Genomic DNA, 14,738 nt, shown 5'->3' with positions numbered 1-14,738 from the left:
AGTAGCTCACACCTGTAATCCCAGCACTTTGGGAGGCTGAGGCAGGTGGATAATGAGGTCAAGAGATCCAGACCATCCTGGCCAACATGGTGAAACCCCATCTCTACTAAAAATACAAAAAAATTAGCTGGGCGTGGTGGCGCACGCCTGTAGTCCCAGCTACTCGGGAGGTTGAGGCAGGAGAATTGCTTGAACCCGGGAGGCGGAGGTTGCAGTGAGCCGAGGTCGCGCCACTGCACTCCAGTCTGGCGCCTGGTGACAGAGTGAGACTCTGTCTCAAAAAAAAAAAAAAAAAAAAATTTCCCCAGATGTTTTTTCTTCTTTTGAAAAGAAACAGTGGAAAAAGTGCGTGTGTGTGTGTCTGTGAATTTTCTCCTAACAGTGTACATTTTAAAATTTGGACACATGGCCAGAGACTTAATTTGAATGAAGGAATTACATACATAAATACAGTTTTAAAGAAGTTAAAGACTAAAAGTAATCTTGAATGAAGCCATTTTTTGTCATTTGGGACTGTAAAGTGTCTGCAAAGACATTTCAAAAAATTACTGGTGCCCTATTCATGCTTTTTGGAAATACTGATTCATCATGGGGGTAATTGTTGGCAGGCTTGTACAGCTTACAGAGGAGACTTGTACAGCGTACTGAAAGTAAAGACCACCTTCTATGAACTTACACCAGAAAATGGCCCAAATAAATTAGAGATCTGGGAAGAAAAAAATAAATTGATCCTTTACTTAGAAAAATGAAACACCCTGTTAAGCTTGTTGTTATTTAATCTCCCCAGTGTTCTTTGAGAAATTAGGTTTGATAAATTTGTATGTTCCTGGCACTAAAGACTAAAGGGTAACACCAGATAAAAACATTGTATTTATAGAAACAGTACTAGATTCTTTGTTTGTTTGTTTTCTATTCATTTATCAAATGTCTGCTGTGTTTAAAACAGTGACCTTGAGAAGATGGGATGAGGAAGGTAAATATTTTTGAGGATAAATAATTCAATAGATAAGTTGACAAATTCTACTCATATAAAGGGTTCTAAAATACTTGCCGTCTATTAGAAAAATATAAGACAGCTGGGTGCAGTGGCTCATGCCTGTAATCTCGGGACTTTGGGAGGCTGAGGCAGGCCGATCATGAGATCAGGAGTTCGAGACTACCCTGACCAACATGGGGAAACCCCATCTCTACTGAAAATACAAAAATTAGCTGGACATGGTGGTGCGTGCCTGTAATCCCAGCTACTCAGGAGGCTAAGGCAGGAGATTCACTTGAACCTGGGAGGCAGAGGTTGCAGTGAGCCAAGATCACACCACTACACTCCAGCCTGGGCGACAGAGTAAGACTCCGTCTCAGAAAAATATAAGACATATAATTACAGAGAAAATATCAATTGGTAAATGTTGTAGATACAGGGCATGAGTATTTCAAGCACGTTTCTGTTGGAATGATCAAGATTTATTTAATAGGATCATTGATTCTGCAGTCAGTTTTTAAAGGAAGGGCAGAATATTAATACATAGGAGCATAAACAACTGTGAAAAATGAGAAGGTATATTCTAGAGCGTGTTGAGTCAATTAACATATCTGTTATTTTAAAAATGTTTATTAGGAAAGTATTCAAACACAGAACAGGATAGAGAATAATACAGTAGACATTTATGTTACAACAACCTCTTAGATTTAACCAGTGTTGATAATGTACTATAGTTTCTCTGTTTCTTTGCTTGAGGTAACAATTCTAAAATCAGTGTGTATCATTTCCTTTTCTTTTCTGTTTCTATACTTTTAATAAAGATAAATGAATCCATAAACATTTTTAGTCTCATATTTTATCTTTTTAAAATTGACATCAATGCTAACATACTAGAGCTATCATCATGCTTTATTTCACTCCACAGATGTTACTGTGGAGATGTGTCCAAGTTGATATAGGTGACTTTATCTCATTTATCTAGAATGATGCATAGTAGTTCATTTTTTTTTTAAGTAAGATTGTGTTGGTTATAAAGTTTTGCTTTTACATATATCATACTTAAGTAACAGCATTGTGTTAGAATATTTATATTATGATATTGATTTGAAAAATGCATTAAATTTTTTAATTTTATTTTTTTAGGAAATCCTTGCACGAGGAATTCTTCTTCCATTAATAAATCAACTCAGTGATCCTGATTATATTAATCAGTATGTCATATGGATGGTAAGTGTGTTTTAAAATTACAACTGTGTTTTAGAAATATATGTATATATTGTGTGTGTGTGTGTGTGTGTGTGTGTGTGTGTGTGTATGTGTGTATATATATATATATATATATATTTTTTTTTTTTTTTTTTTTTGAGACGGAGTCTCACTCTGTTACCCAGGCTGGAGTGCAAGTTCTCCTGCCTCAGCCTCTGAGCAGCTGGGATTACAGGCACCTGCCACTGCACCCGGCTAAGTTTTGTATTTTTAGTAGAGATGGGGTTTCACCGTCTTGGCCATACTGGTCTTCAACTCCTGACCTCATGATCCACCCACCTTGGTCTCCCAAAGTGTTGAAATTCCAGGCGTGAGCCACCACGCCTGGCCAGAAATAATTTTTTAAATGTAAAAGTACAGTTTGGAGATAAGGTGTTTAAGCAATAATTCATAAAAGAAATTAAGCAAAAATGTTTCTGAAGTAATCTCTGCATTTCCAGTGTTTTTATTTGCTTATATTTTGAATATATTGGCCAAATTCTCTTTAAGAATTTTGTTGATTATCTTCTTTGCAGTCATGGTGCTACTACAATAACTTATAAATAAATAACTTATTCAGCTCTAATTATAATTTTTAATATATTTTTCTTTAAAAATATGATATTTTAATACCTGTATGTATAAATGATGAGTATTTTTAATGGCTACTATTTCATTTTAAATACAACTTGGGATTTGAACTACTTGACATTTAACTGACATTTTATACTGTGTAATGGGGAATATATGGAGGACAAAACAGTAGAAAGAAAATCAGAGAATCTGTGTTCTAGATGTTTCTGTAAGTTGCTTAGTGTCTGTAGTAGTTAACAGTTTTCTCCTGTCAGACGTATCAAAGAGTTAGTGATTACTAAGTTCACAAGCCCTATTTTTTTTTCTTTATAACATACGCTTCTCCTTAATAAACTCATGGTCAAGGAAGAGTTGTAAATGGACTGCCTGCTGGGAATTCTTTGATATCTACTTCTAGATCTTTGATTTAATTTCTTAAATATGGGATTTCTTCTCTGTTTTTGTCTTTCTTTAACTGTCTAGCTTTCTTAAGAAGAATTACTTGTTCTTTGATTTATTTCCCTTAGGCATTGTCAGACTTGCCATTGCTTTATATTTTTACTTTATTTTTATTTATTTATTTTTGAGATGAAATCTCACTCTTTCACCCAGGCGCAGTGGTGCAATCTTGGCTTACTACAGCTTCTGCCTCCCTGGCTCAAGTGATCCTCCCACTTCAACCTCCCGAGTAGCTGGGACCACAGGCATGCACCACCACATCGGGCTAATTCTTTGTACTCTTGGTAGAGACAGGGTTTTGCTGTGTAGCCCTGACTGTCATGAACTCCTAGCTCAAGCAGTCTACCTGCCTTGGCCTCCCAAAGAGCTGGGATTACATACAGGTGTGAGCCATTGTGCCTGGCTGCTCTTGTTTTATTATTGTTGTTGTTGCAAAGTTTACCCATTGACCAGACTGTGTTTCCTGCAGACAAAAGTTGAGTTATTAATTGTGTATTCCTAGAGCCTTTCCTGGAGACCATGGAACTTGATTCTTCTTTTTCTTTGTGAACTTTTAAGAATTTGTATTAGGCACTATGAGAGCTTTAAAAATATGTGTATGTGCACAATTAAAAATATTAAAAAATTAGTCTCCTTTGGCTAGGAATTCAGCTCTAAGAAGTTATTCTAAAGTGATAAAAAGCAAATTTGTGACTATATCTTTTAAAATTTTGTGCCGGGCGCGGTGGCTCAAGCCTGTAATCCCAGCACTTTGGGAGGCCGAGGCGGGTGGATCACGAGGTCAAGATATCGAGACCATCCTGGTCAACATGGTGAAACCCTGTCTCTACTAAAAATACAAAAAATTAGCTGGGTATGGTGACTCGTGCCTGTAATCTCAGCTACTGAGGAGGCTGAGGCAGGAGAATTGCCTGAACCCAGGAGGCGGAGGTTGCAGTGAGCCGAGATCGCGCCATTGCACTCCAGCCTGGGTAACGAGCGAAACTCCATCTCAAAAAAAAAAAAAAAAAAAAAAAATTTAACAAGTTTTTAATTTTTAAAAATTATGGATACATAAGCCTTTTAAATATTTATGAGTATGTGATATTTTGATATAAGCATACAATTTGTAATGTTCAAATCAGGATAATTTGCCCTATCCATCACATCTAGCACTTAGCACTTCTTTGCTTAGGAACATTCCAATCCACTCCTTCAGCTGTTTTGAAATGTGCAATAAAGTATTGTTAACTGTAGCTACCCTGTCATGCTACTGAATGGTAGATCTTACTCTTTCTGTGTTTTGTACCTATTAATCATTCTTTCTTTATTTCCCTTGCCACCCTCTGGTAAAGAAACATTTGACGCTCTGTCTCCATGAGTTCAGTCTTTGTTTTGTTTTTAGTTCCCACATGTTTGGCCTACTGTGCATGGTTAATTCGACTTAACATAATATTCCCCAGTCAATATTTGATTCTTTTTCTTTTTTTCTTTTTTGGCTGAATAATAATCTGTTTTGTGTATCTACCTCGTTTTCTTTATCCATTTCTTTACATACTTGCCAGTGTTTGTTATTGCTTCTCTTTTGGATAAAAGCCATTTTAACTGGAGTGAAATAAAATGTCATTGTAGTTTTAAGTTACATTTCTATGATGATAAGTGCTGTTGAGCATTTTTTAATAACCTGTTTGCCATTTTTATGTTGTCTTTTAAGAAATGTCTATTCAGATTTTTGCCCATTTTTAATGGGATTTTGTTTTTCCTGTTGAGTTGTTTGAGTGCCTCATATATTCTGGTTATTATTTCTTTGTCAGATGGGCAGCTTGCAAATATTTTCTCCTTTTCTGTGGATTGTGTCTTCACTTTGTTGATCATTTCCTTTGCTGTGTAGAAGCCTTTTAGCTTGATGTGATCCCATTTGTACATTATTGCTTTGGGTCCCTATGCTTTTGAGGTCTGATGTAAGAAATTTTTGCCCAGACTGATGTCATGAATTGTTTCTCTGCTGTTTTCTTCTAGTTTTATAGTTTCACATCTTAAAGTCTTTAATCCATTTTATTTGGTTTTCTTATATGCTGAGAGATAGGGGTCTAGTTTCATTCTTCTGCATATGGATATCCAGTTTTCTCAGCACCATTTATTAAAGTGACTGTCTCCCCCCAACCCCAGTTTGTGTGTTTTTGCACATTTGTGAAAAATAAATTTACCTTGAATGTGTGGGTTTATTTCCATCTTCTCTATTCTGTTCCATTAGTTTATGTGTCTTTTTTATGCCAGTACCCTCTGTTATGGTAACTGTAACTCTGTGGTATAATTCAAAGTCAGATAATGTGATGTCTTCAGCTTTGTTCTTTTTTGCTTATGATTGCTTTGACTATTCTGGGTCTTTTGTGTTTCCATATATAAATACATTTTGGGATTATTTTTTCTATTTCTGTGAAGAAAGTTATTGGTATTTTGATATGTAGGTTGCTTTGAATTTGTAGATCACTTTTTATAATATGGACATTTTAGCAATATTAATTCTTCCATTCCATGGACATGGTGAATCTTTTCGTTTTTTGTGTCTTCTTCAATTTCTTTTATCAGTGTTTTACAGTTTTCCTTGTACACATCTTTTACCTCATTGGTTAAGTTTATTCTGAGGTATTTTGTTTTTTCTATTTGTAGCTATTTTAAATGAGATTACTTTCTTGTTTCCTTTTTCAAATTACTCACTGTTGTCTTGTAGAAAATGCTATTGATTTTTGTATGTTGGTTTTGTATCTTGCAGCTTTACTAAATTTATCAGTTATTTTTTGTTGACTTGTCTTTTAGTCATCTTACTAAAGATATGAGTGGTCTGTATACCACGATTACAGTGTTATTCTGTATTTGTCTGTGTACTTAGTATTATCAATGAGTTTTGTACCTTCAGATGATTTCTTATTGCTCATTAACATACTTTCTCTCAGATTGGAAAACTCCCTTTAGTATTTTGTAAAACTGGTCTGCTATTGGTGAAATCCCTTAGCTTTTATTTGTCTGGCCAAGGCTTTTTTCTCCTTCAGAGTTGACAGATAAATTTGGAGGATATGATATTTTAGGTTGGAAGACATTTTTTTCCTTTGGTACTTAGAATATATAGAATGATCCTACTCCTTCCTGGCCTGTAAGGTTTATGCTTAGATGTTTGCTGCCAGATGTATCAGAGCTCCTTTATATGTTATTTGCTGCTGCTGTTTCTTTCTTTCTCTCTCTCTCTTTTTCTCTTTTTTTGCAGACTTTAGGATTCTTTATTTTTCCTTGACCTTTGAGAGTTTAATTCTTACATGCTTTTGGTGATCTCATTTCAATTTTCTTGGTGTTTTTTGACCTTCTTGTACTTGGATATTCATGTCTTTTTCTGGGTTTGAAAAGTTCTTTGTTATTATTTCTTTAAATAAACTTTTAACCTGGTCTCTTTCTTTACATCCTCATTAAGGCCAATAAATCATAGATTTGCACTTATGACACTTTTTTCTAGATCTTGTGGGTATGCTTAATTGTTTTCAGTTTCTTTTTTCTCTGTGTATTTTTGTATAGTCTGTCTTATGTTAGTTCTTCCTTCTGTTGGACCAATTCTGCTGTTAAGATACTCTGATGAATTTTTCGATTTGTCAGTTGAATTTTTCAGTTCTAGAGTTTGTTTGATTTTCCCTTATTATTTCAGTCTCTGTTAAATTTCTCAATAGAATTTTGAATTCCTTCTCTATGAAGTTCTTTGAGCTTCCTCAAAACAGCTCTTTTGTATTTCTGGTCTAAAAGGTCACTTATCTCCTTTACTTCTAGAGTGGTCACTGGTGTCTTATTTAGTTTCTTGAGGTCATTTTCCTGGATGTTCTTGTTACTTGTGCTTGTGTACGTTCATCAGCGTCTGGACATTGAAGAGTTAAGTTTTTATTAATCTTCTCAATCTGGGCTTATTTGTACCATCCTTCTTGAGAGGGCTTTTCATGAAGTCAAAGGGGATTGAAAGTTTTAACCTAAGCTTGTGGTCACTATGGCTATTTCAGCAGTAGTGTGATCCCTAAGCCCAGGAATGCTGTGACTCTTGGAGACTCTTACTTCCACCTTTTGGCTTCTGTGAATACTACACTCATGATTACACAAATATCCCTTTATGATCCTGTTTTCAATTTTTTTGTGCACTATTGGTGGAGTGTAAAATGGTGCAGATACTTTGCAAAACAGTTTGGGAGTTCTTCTGAAAATTGTTACCGTATAATCTAGCAATCTTACTGCTAGGTCTATATCCAAAAGAATTGTGTGATCTTTTATCCTTTACCATAATACTTTCTCCATAAGTGTTCTTCACATTTATCATTCATCTGTTCACTGGGGCAGCACTGTTAATTTTCCTGAAGAACTTTTTCTGTTTTTGTTTTTGTTTTTTTCATTCTCTTATTGGATAATTGTTTAGTGCAGGAGACCAAGCTTTAAGTCTGTCTTGGCTTTTGACACATTTTTCTGGCTAAGCTTATTCATTTCTAGCTTTTGATTGAAAGTGAAAGACATGTGGCTCTTCCTTTGGCTTGAACACTTAGAATCCATTGCAGGCCTATTCATTGGTCTAATTTCAATATTGTTGTTTGTCACTTAATAGGGAGGATCTACCTGAGGGAGAAAGACAGGAATGGTCAGTTTTTTAAACAGTCAGAATACACAAAACAATTTATCAATTAATTTTGTCATCTTAAATGAGTATGGTTTGTAGTGTACTAAAACAATAATAATATCTATTATCAGTGATCACCATAGTAGATATAATAATAATGAAAAAGTCTGAAATATTCTGAAAATTGTTAAAATGTCAATAGGCACATGACATGAGCATATGTTGGAAAAATTATGCTGATAAGGGTTTCTGGACACAGAGTTGCCACAACGCTTCAGTTTGTTAAAAAACATAGTGTGAAATATCACAGTGAAGCACAGTGGAACTGAAACAAGGTATTCCTGTATTCTATTTATTTTAATGACTTTCCAGCGATTCCTTATTACTGTTACCATTATTTTAGTGGTTGCTCTAGGAATTAGTGTCCTCTTTAAGCTGTCATCATATGCCCGGAGGCAGTATTTTATCGCCTCACATGAAATATGAAAAACCTTGCTATAGCATAATTTTAATTAACCCCCATCCTTTGTTTTTTTCATGGCATATTTTACATCTACATGCATAGTTTATTCCACAGTGCTGTATTTTTGCATCAAACACCTTTTTTTTAAAGAAACAAGGAACAGGAAAAAAAACTTTTACACCCATACATTTATTCAGTATTTTCAGTATTTTTCATTATTTTTTGTTGGTACAAATGTTAGTTTTGTTGTCATTTTTCTTCATTTGAAGAACTTTCTGTAGGATTCCATGTATTGCCAGTTTACTTTTGACAGATTCTCTGAGCTTTCTGTTCTCTGAAAATATTTTTATTTACTGCAAAGTTTGGGGGATATTTCATTGATGTAGAATTGCTGTAGACTTTTTTTTTTCAGTACTTTAAAAATTGTTTTACATTTTCCTCTTGCCTTTATTATTTCTAATTAGAAGTCAGTTTTCACTGTATAATTTATCCTCTCCATGTAATGCATCTTTTTACATAGTCTTATACTTTTACAGTATTCAATTGTCTGGCTTTTTGTTGAAAATAGATAACATCCTAAGTTGAGTACTTTTTCACAGCCCACTCTTCCTGCTTTGCTTAAATTTTATTTACAGTTATAGTTATTAATCCCTCCACAACATCCTGTACTTCCTTACGTCTTTCACTTTATTAGCTTGTTGATACCACAGCACTGGTTAAATCCAACGTAACTGCCTACTCCGTTCCTGTTTTTAAGCAGGTGAATGTGGCTGATGAAAGAAGAGAAACCTGCGCTAATCTCATTTGTGCCCTTACTCATGCCTTGAAATCATTAAATTTTTCCTGTTCTGTTATGTGTCCCACGCTGACGAACTCTTTTATACTTCTTTAACTTTCAATTAACATACTTTTTTTCACATCTCTTAGCTCATGAGCTTAATACTCCCCTGGAAAAATTGAGAGAAAAAGAGATGTTTCATAATGTCCTATTGTCACATACATTCATATCTTGTATCTCCGCATGTGTATTTTATATTTTCTTCTGTTACTGTGGATAAAATATCCATGTATCTAGCTAAAGCAACTCCTTTACTTGCACACTGTAACCAGCTCCTTCTAGATGATTTCATTGTATTGCTTTGACAATTTTATATTCTCTCTCTTTATAATCAAATTTTCACTCTTTATATGATCGTCCTTATTATCATACACCTTTGTCATTATCTCTCTCATCTTAAAAAGATGAAACAAGTTATTAATCTTACATTCCATTTTAGGCAGCTCTCTTTTCTCCTCCTCTTTACAACAGAACTTTTTTTTTTTTTTACTGTCGGCTGTCTACGTTTTCTCTTTTTCTTTCTTGAACTCCTCCAATAAACTTTTCTATGTCAAAGAGAATAATCATCCTGATTGTTATGGTCAGCTCTTAGATTCTTTATTTTTGTTTTGTACCTATATGAAGTGCTTGACACAGTTTATCCTTTTCTTTGCCTCTTCTTTTTTTTTTTTTTCTACTAAGTCTCACTCTAGCACCCAAGGTGGAGTGCAGTGGCATGATCTCAGCTCATTGCAACATCCGCCTCCTGGGCTCAAGCAATTATCCCACCTCAGCCTTCCAAGTAGCTGGGATTCCAGGCACCCGCCACAATTCGCAGCTAAGTTTTGTATTTTTAGTAGAGACGGGGTTTCACTATGTTGGCCAGGCTGGTCTCGAACTCCTGACTTGAGGTGATCCTCCTGCCTTGGCCTCCCAAAGTCCTGGGATTATTGCACCACACCCAGCCTTCATTTTCTTTCTTAAAACACTTCTTTACTTGGCTTGTTAGCACACCAAAGTTTGTTGTTGCTTTTTTTCCTATGTTTTTGGCCTTTCTCAGTCTTTTTGCTGTGTAAGTCTTCTGAGTATCTGTCCTTAGATCTTTTCTCTTTTCATTCTACTCCATTTTCATGGTTTCAAGTGCCATCTACATGTCAGTGACTTTGAAATGCATATTTTTGTATAGTCCTTCTTTCTGAACTCTTGTCCATCATATTCAAAAGTTTACTAATGGCCATTTTTATAGTTAATGGTATCTCACACTTGATTTTGCCTCCCCACTCCCCTAGCAAATGCGGCATCTCTTTATTTTTTTCTCCATCTTGTTTAGTGGTAAATCTACTGTTGCACTTGTCAGGCTAAAACAATGTTGGTGTAGTTTTATTTTTATTTTTATTTTTTTTGTTTTTTTTTTTGAGACAATTTTGCTCAGGCGCCAGGCCAGGTGCCAGGCTGGAGTGCGGTGGCACGATCTCAGCTCACTGCAACCTCTGCCTCCCGGGTTCAAGCAATTCTCCTGCCTCAGCCTCCTGAGTAGCTGGCACTACAGGTGCATGCACCACGCCCAGCTAATTTTTGTATTTTTTTAGTAGAGACAGAGTCTCACCATGTTGGTTAGGATGGTCTCGATCTCTTGACCTCGTGATCCACCCGCCTCAGCCTCCCAAAGTGCTAGGTTTACAGGCATGAGCCACCACGCCCAGCCATGTTGGTGTAATTCTGTGTTCTCTCTGTTTCATGGCCACATCTGATTTATCAGCAAATTCTTTTAGCGTTGTTTTTACAAAACACTTAACCAGAAAACACTTTATAAAACACTTTGTACCATACCACCACTGTCACCGCCCTGCTCCCTGAGTATGTTACCTTTCACTTGTATTATTAACTGGTCTTTTTTTCTGATTTTGGTCTGCCTTTATTCTATTTTTATACAGCAGCACAGTGATTGTGTTATATTTTAGGTTAGAGAGTGTTATACTTTTTTTCTAAACCTTCCAGTATAACTTCTGATTTTCTTCAGTGTGAAAGCTAAAACCTTTATACTGTAACAGAGGATTTGCCCTCCATTGCTGCTGACCATATCTTCTGCTCAGCTGGTCTTTTGTTTAGTAGTCATCATGGGTTTCTTGCTATCATCAGATATTGTGAGCATGTTCCTATTCCTGTACTTTCAAGCATGCTGTCTGTATAATACTTATTTTATTTTGTTTGCAGTCTAAGACCCATTGGAATATAGGAACCCAAATACAGAGCTTTTTTCTTTTTGTTGTAAGCACTGAGTATGTAGCAAATTGTCCTGGCACATAGTAGGCACTTAAGATTCAGTTTTCCTTTTAGTAAGTGAGTTCTCCATCCTTTTTTTGTTAAACTTGTTTTCAGATCCGTGATTCTAATTGCAACTATGAGGCCTTTATGAACATTATTAAATTGAGTGACAATATTGGAGAGCTAGAGGCAGTCAGAGATAAGGCAGCAGAAGAATTACAGTATCTTAGATCTCTAGATACAGCTGGTGATGGTAAGTAATGTATTTAATTTAAAATACATTTTTTTAAGGATTATTACATCTTCAAAACTTTGGTTAATTTACCTAAATGTCATTTTCTGCTATTAGTTGTTTTCACCTTAATTAAATCTTCCTTATTGTGTTAACATGTGCTTAGAGTAAAAGCATTATTTTCAGAATGAGAGAATGCGATTATTGTGATTTTCCCTAAAGTGAAGGTAATTGTCATGGTTCACTTTCAGTTAAGTAATTTCACTGTATAATTTCTGATGGTTGATTTTATTGAATAAAACAATTGCCTTATTGTTAACTGATTATTGTTAAATTACAGTGAGTGCATGTTTAAAGTATTCCGCAAATAATGTTACCACTTTCTAGTTCTTGATTTATTTGCTTTTAGATATCAACACTATCAAAAATCAAATAAATAGCTTACTGTTCGTAAAGAAAGTATGTGACTCAAGAATACAGCGATTGCAGTCAGGCAAAGTAAGTAAAGTACTTTTGAATTAATGTTTAGTTGTAAATACTTTATAGGGATTAAAATGCACAGTCAAGGACAAAAAGTAGGACATTTACCAGTGCAGCACTTTACAAGAGGACTTTAAAAAGGGTTATCTCTTCTACAATGTGGTAGAAGGTTAATTAAAACGCTGCCTGAAAAATGTTAAAGTAATTGAAGATTTTTATTCCTTGATTTATGTATTTACTTGTGTATCATTTGTTTATTCAGAATTTACATTTGTTCAGTTTTTTGAGTTGGGCACTTTATAGAAGAGCCAGGTAGACCAACTCTTTTCATGGAGCTTACATTTTAGTTGCAGTGTCAGGAAATAAACCAATAAGCAAATTGCTGCGTAATATCAGGTGGTGATACCTACTACAAAAAAAAAAAACACAAAAAACAGTAATAAAGCAAAGTAGGATATAGAGAATATCTTGGACTGGTTTAGATGGGTGCTGAGAGGTTTGATGACACTTAAACATAGGGAGACCTAATAACATGAGGCAGTTATTTCTCTGCTGTATTTTTGTTTGTCTTTGAAGTTTCTATCTTACAGGGAGTCATGAGAGCAAATTCAGGGGCCCTAAGGTAAGAATGTCTTTGGTGAGTTGGAGGAGGTCATTGTGAATTGTATAGGATGAATGAACTGTTGTGCTAGGAATGAAGTCATAGAAGAAAGAGGGGGAGGTTATATCTTTATATGGTCATCTGTGGTCTTACTGGCATAGTAAGAGTTTTATTTTATTCTAATTGTGATGAAAGTCAATTGGAGATTTGCCCTGGCAAGTGACATTACCTGACTTATTAGTTAAAATTTAAAGTTATTATCTTTACTCTTTGTGAAGAACAGACACAAAGGATGAGATGAATGGGGGTAAGAATGGAAACTGAGAGATTATTTTCAATACTCCTGATTTAAACTAGGTGAGAGATGTCTATGGAGGTTGCGAGAAGCTATTAGAGACTGGATATAGTGCTAATAGGATTTTCTTAATGGACTGAATATGGACTGAGAAAGAAAAAAAATAACTCAAAGATAATTTCAGGGTATTTTGATTTGAGCAAGTGTATAAATAGTGGTGCTCTTTACTGAATTAGATAACACAGAGAGAATTTTGGAAAAGAGAATTGAATTTTGGATATTTTAATTTGATATCCTTGTTTGACTTTCAAGTAGACAAGATAATTAGTAATCTTGATTTCTAAGGAAAAGTTAGTGATGGAGATAAATTTTGTAAATCCTCAGAATTATCAGATGTTTACTTAATGTTGAGAGAGACTGGATGGAGTTAAAAGAGTGTGTGTAAGTAGGAATGTACCAGTGACTTGGTCCTTGTACACGTCTGTGAATAGAGTTAAGACAAAGGAAACAGTCTAGCCAAAGAAACAGAGTAAATAGCCAGTGAGATTGGTGGGAAACCTGAGCATGTGCCCTGAACCCTTCTCAGGACTCGTGATAGGGGTGCCTCATTTACCCAGCCTGTCACTCTCAACTCTTTGTGAGGGGGCACACACAGGTGAATGAATGAATGGGAACTTGAGTGAATGAGTGCTGGAACCAGCCTGCCACTTAAGCACTGGTGGGATCAAACTCCACTTGGACCCTTTACATTCCACCCTCCGAGGGAAGGAGAGCATAGGTGAGTGGGTGCAGAAACTGGCCAGACGCTTTAGCGTTGGTAGGAGCAAACTGTTCATGCTGCATAGCAGTCCAGTCAGGGGTGTCTGTGACTCCCAAAGCCCCAGAGGATGTGTTATAGTGCTCTTTAGCTCTGCCATCTGTGGATGGCTTAAGAGTTAACAGCTCAGTGGGCCCTTTACCTTTTTGCATGAGGTGGCTGCCCTCAACCAGTGAGGGCAAAGGGCCAGTGTGACAGCCTTTTGTGTCCATACTCATGGCTTCTGAGCTCTTATTCAGCATCCAGGAAAAATGAGGTAACATGAATGAATTGAAAGATTGTAAATCCAGAGGATTTTTATTGCCAGTTGAAGTGGCTCTCAGTGGGAAGAGATGCTGAAAAGGGGAACGGGCACATAGGTAGTCTTCCCCTGAAGTCTGGCTGTCTCCAGTCGGATTATTCTCTGAAGTTACTGCCATCAGGCTATTACTCTGAAGTCAAGCCATTTCTCTCCAACGTTCAGCCTCAGTCCTGGCTGCTGGCTGAGTCTGGGGTTTTTATAGGCACAGGATGGGGTGGGGTAAGGCACGTGTGGTTTAGGCGGAGGCAACATTTGAGTGAGAAAACAGAGATAAAGTTCTCACTTAGGTCCACTGTCTCAGGGTTTTTGGCTTGAGGGTAGTGTTTCTCCAGGACTTCTCTTTTCTGCCTGGAATTTCTCTGCCCCTTATCCCTGTCAATATCTCAAAAGCTGAGTGTAGAAAGTGTTTATAAAAGGAAAAGATGAGGTGTATCAAAGAATAACATTGAGAAAGATGAGGACTGAGGATTTTCCATTGGACTTACTACCCTGGGGATTACTGGTGATCTGATGAGAACATTTTTGTGGAGTAGTGGAGAAAGATCTTAATTGGAGTTCATCCAAGAGAGAATGGGAAGAGATAAATTAGAAACAGTAAT

The 14,738-nt window shown here is 36.0% G+C and overlaps 1 protein-coding gene across 3 annotated transcripts in view; it reads left to right on the top strand.

Moving 5' to 3' along the window:
* The window catches only part of SNX13 (sorting nexin 13), a 131,978-nt gene that overhangs the window by 69,173 nt on the left and 48,067 nt on the right, over positions 1-14,738 (top strand). For all 3 annotated transcript variants that reach the window (XM_010349340.3, XM_003938679.4, XM_074379570.1), the window contains 3 exons: positions 2,120-2,203; positions 11,528-11,666; positions 12,055-12,143. In XM_010349340.3, the coding sequence (XP_010347642.1) occupies positions 2,120-2,203; positions 11,528-11,666; positions 12,055-12,143 (312 nt within the window). The remainder of the gene's footprint in view (positions 1-2,119; positions 2,204-11,527; positions 11,667-12,054; positions 12,144-14,738) is intronic.

The sequence above is a fragment of the Saimiri boliviensis genome, chromosome 10 (genome assembly GCF_048565385.1).
Source record: "Saimiri boliviensis isolate mSaiBol1 chromosome 10, mSaiBol1.pri, whole genome shotgun sequence".
In the NCBI taxonomy this organism is placed as follows: Eukaryota; Metazoa; Chordata; class Mammalia; order Primates; family Cebidae; genus Saimiri; species Saimiri boliviensis.
The sequence above is the reverse complement of the archived record's forward strand: the minus strand, read 5'-3'. Positions and strand labels throughout refer to the sequence as shown.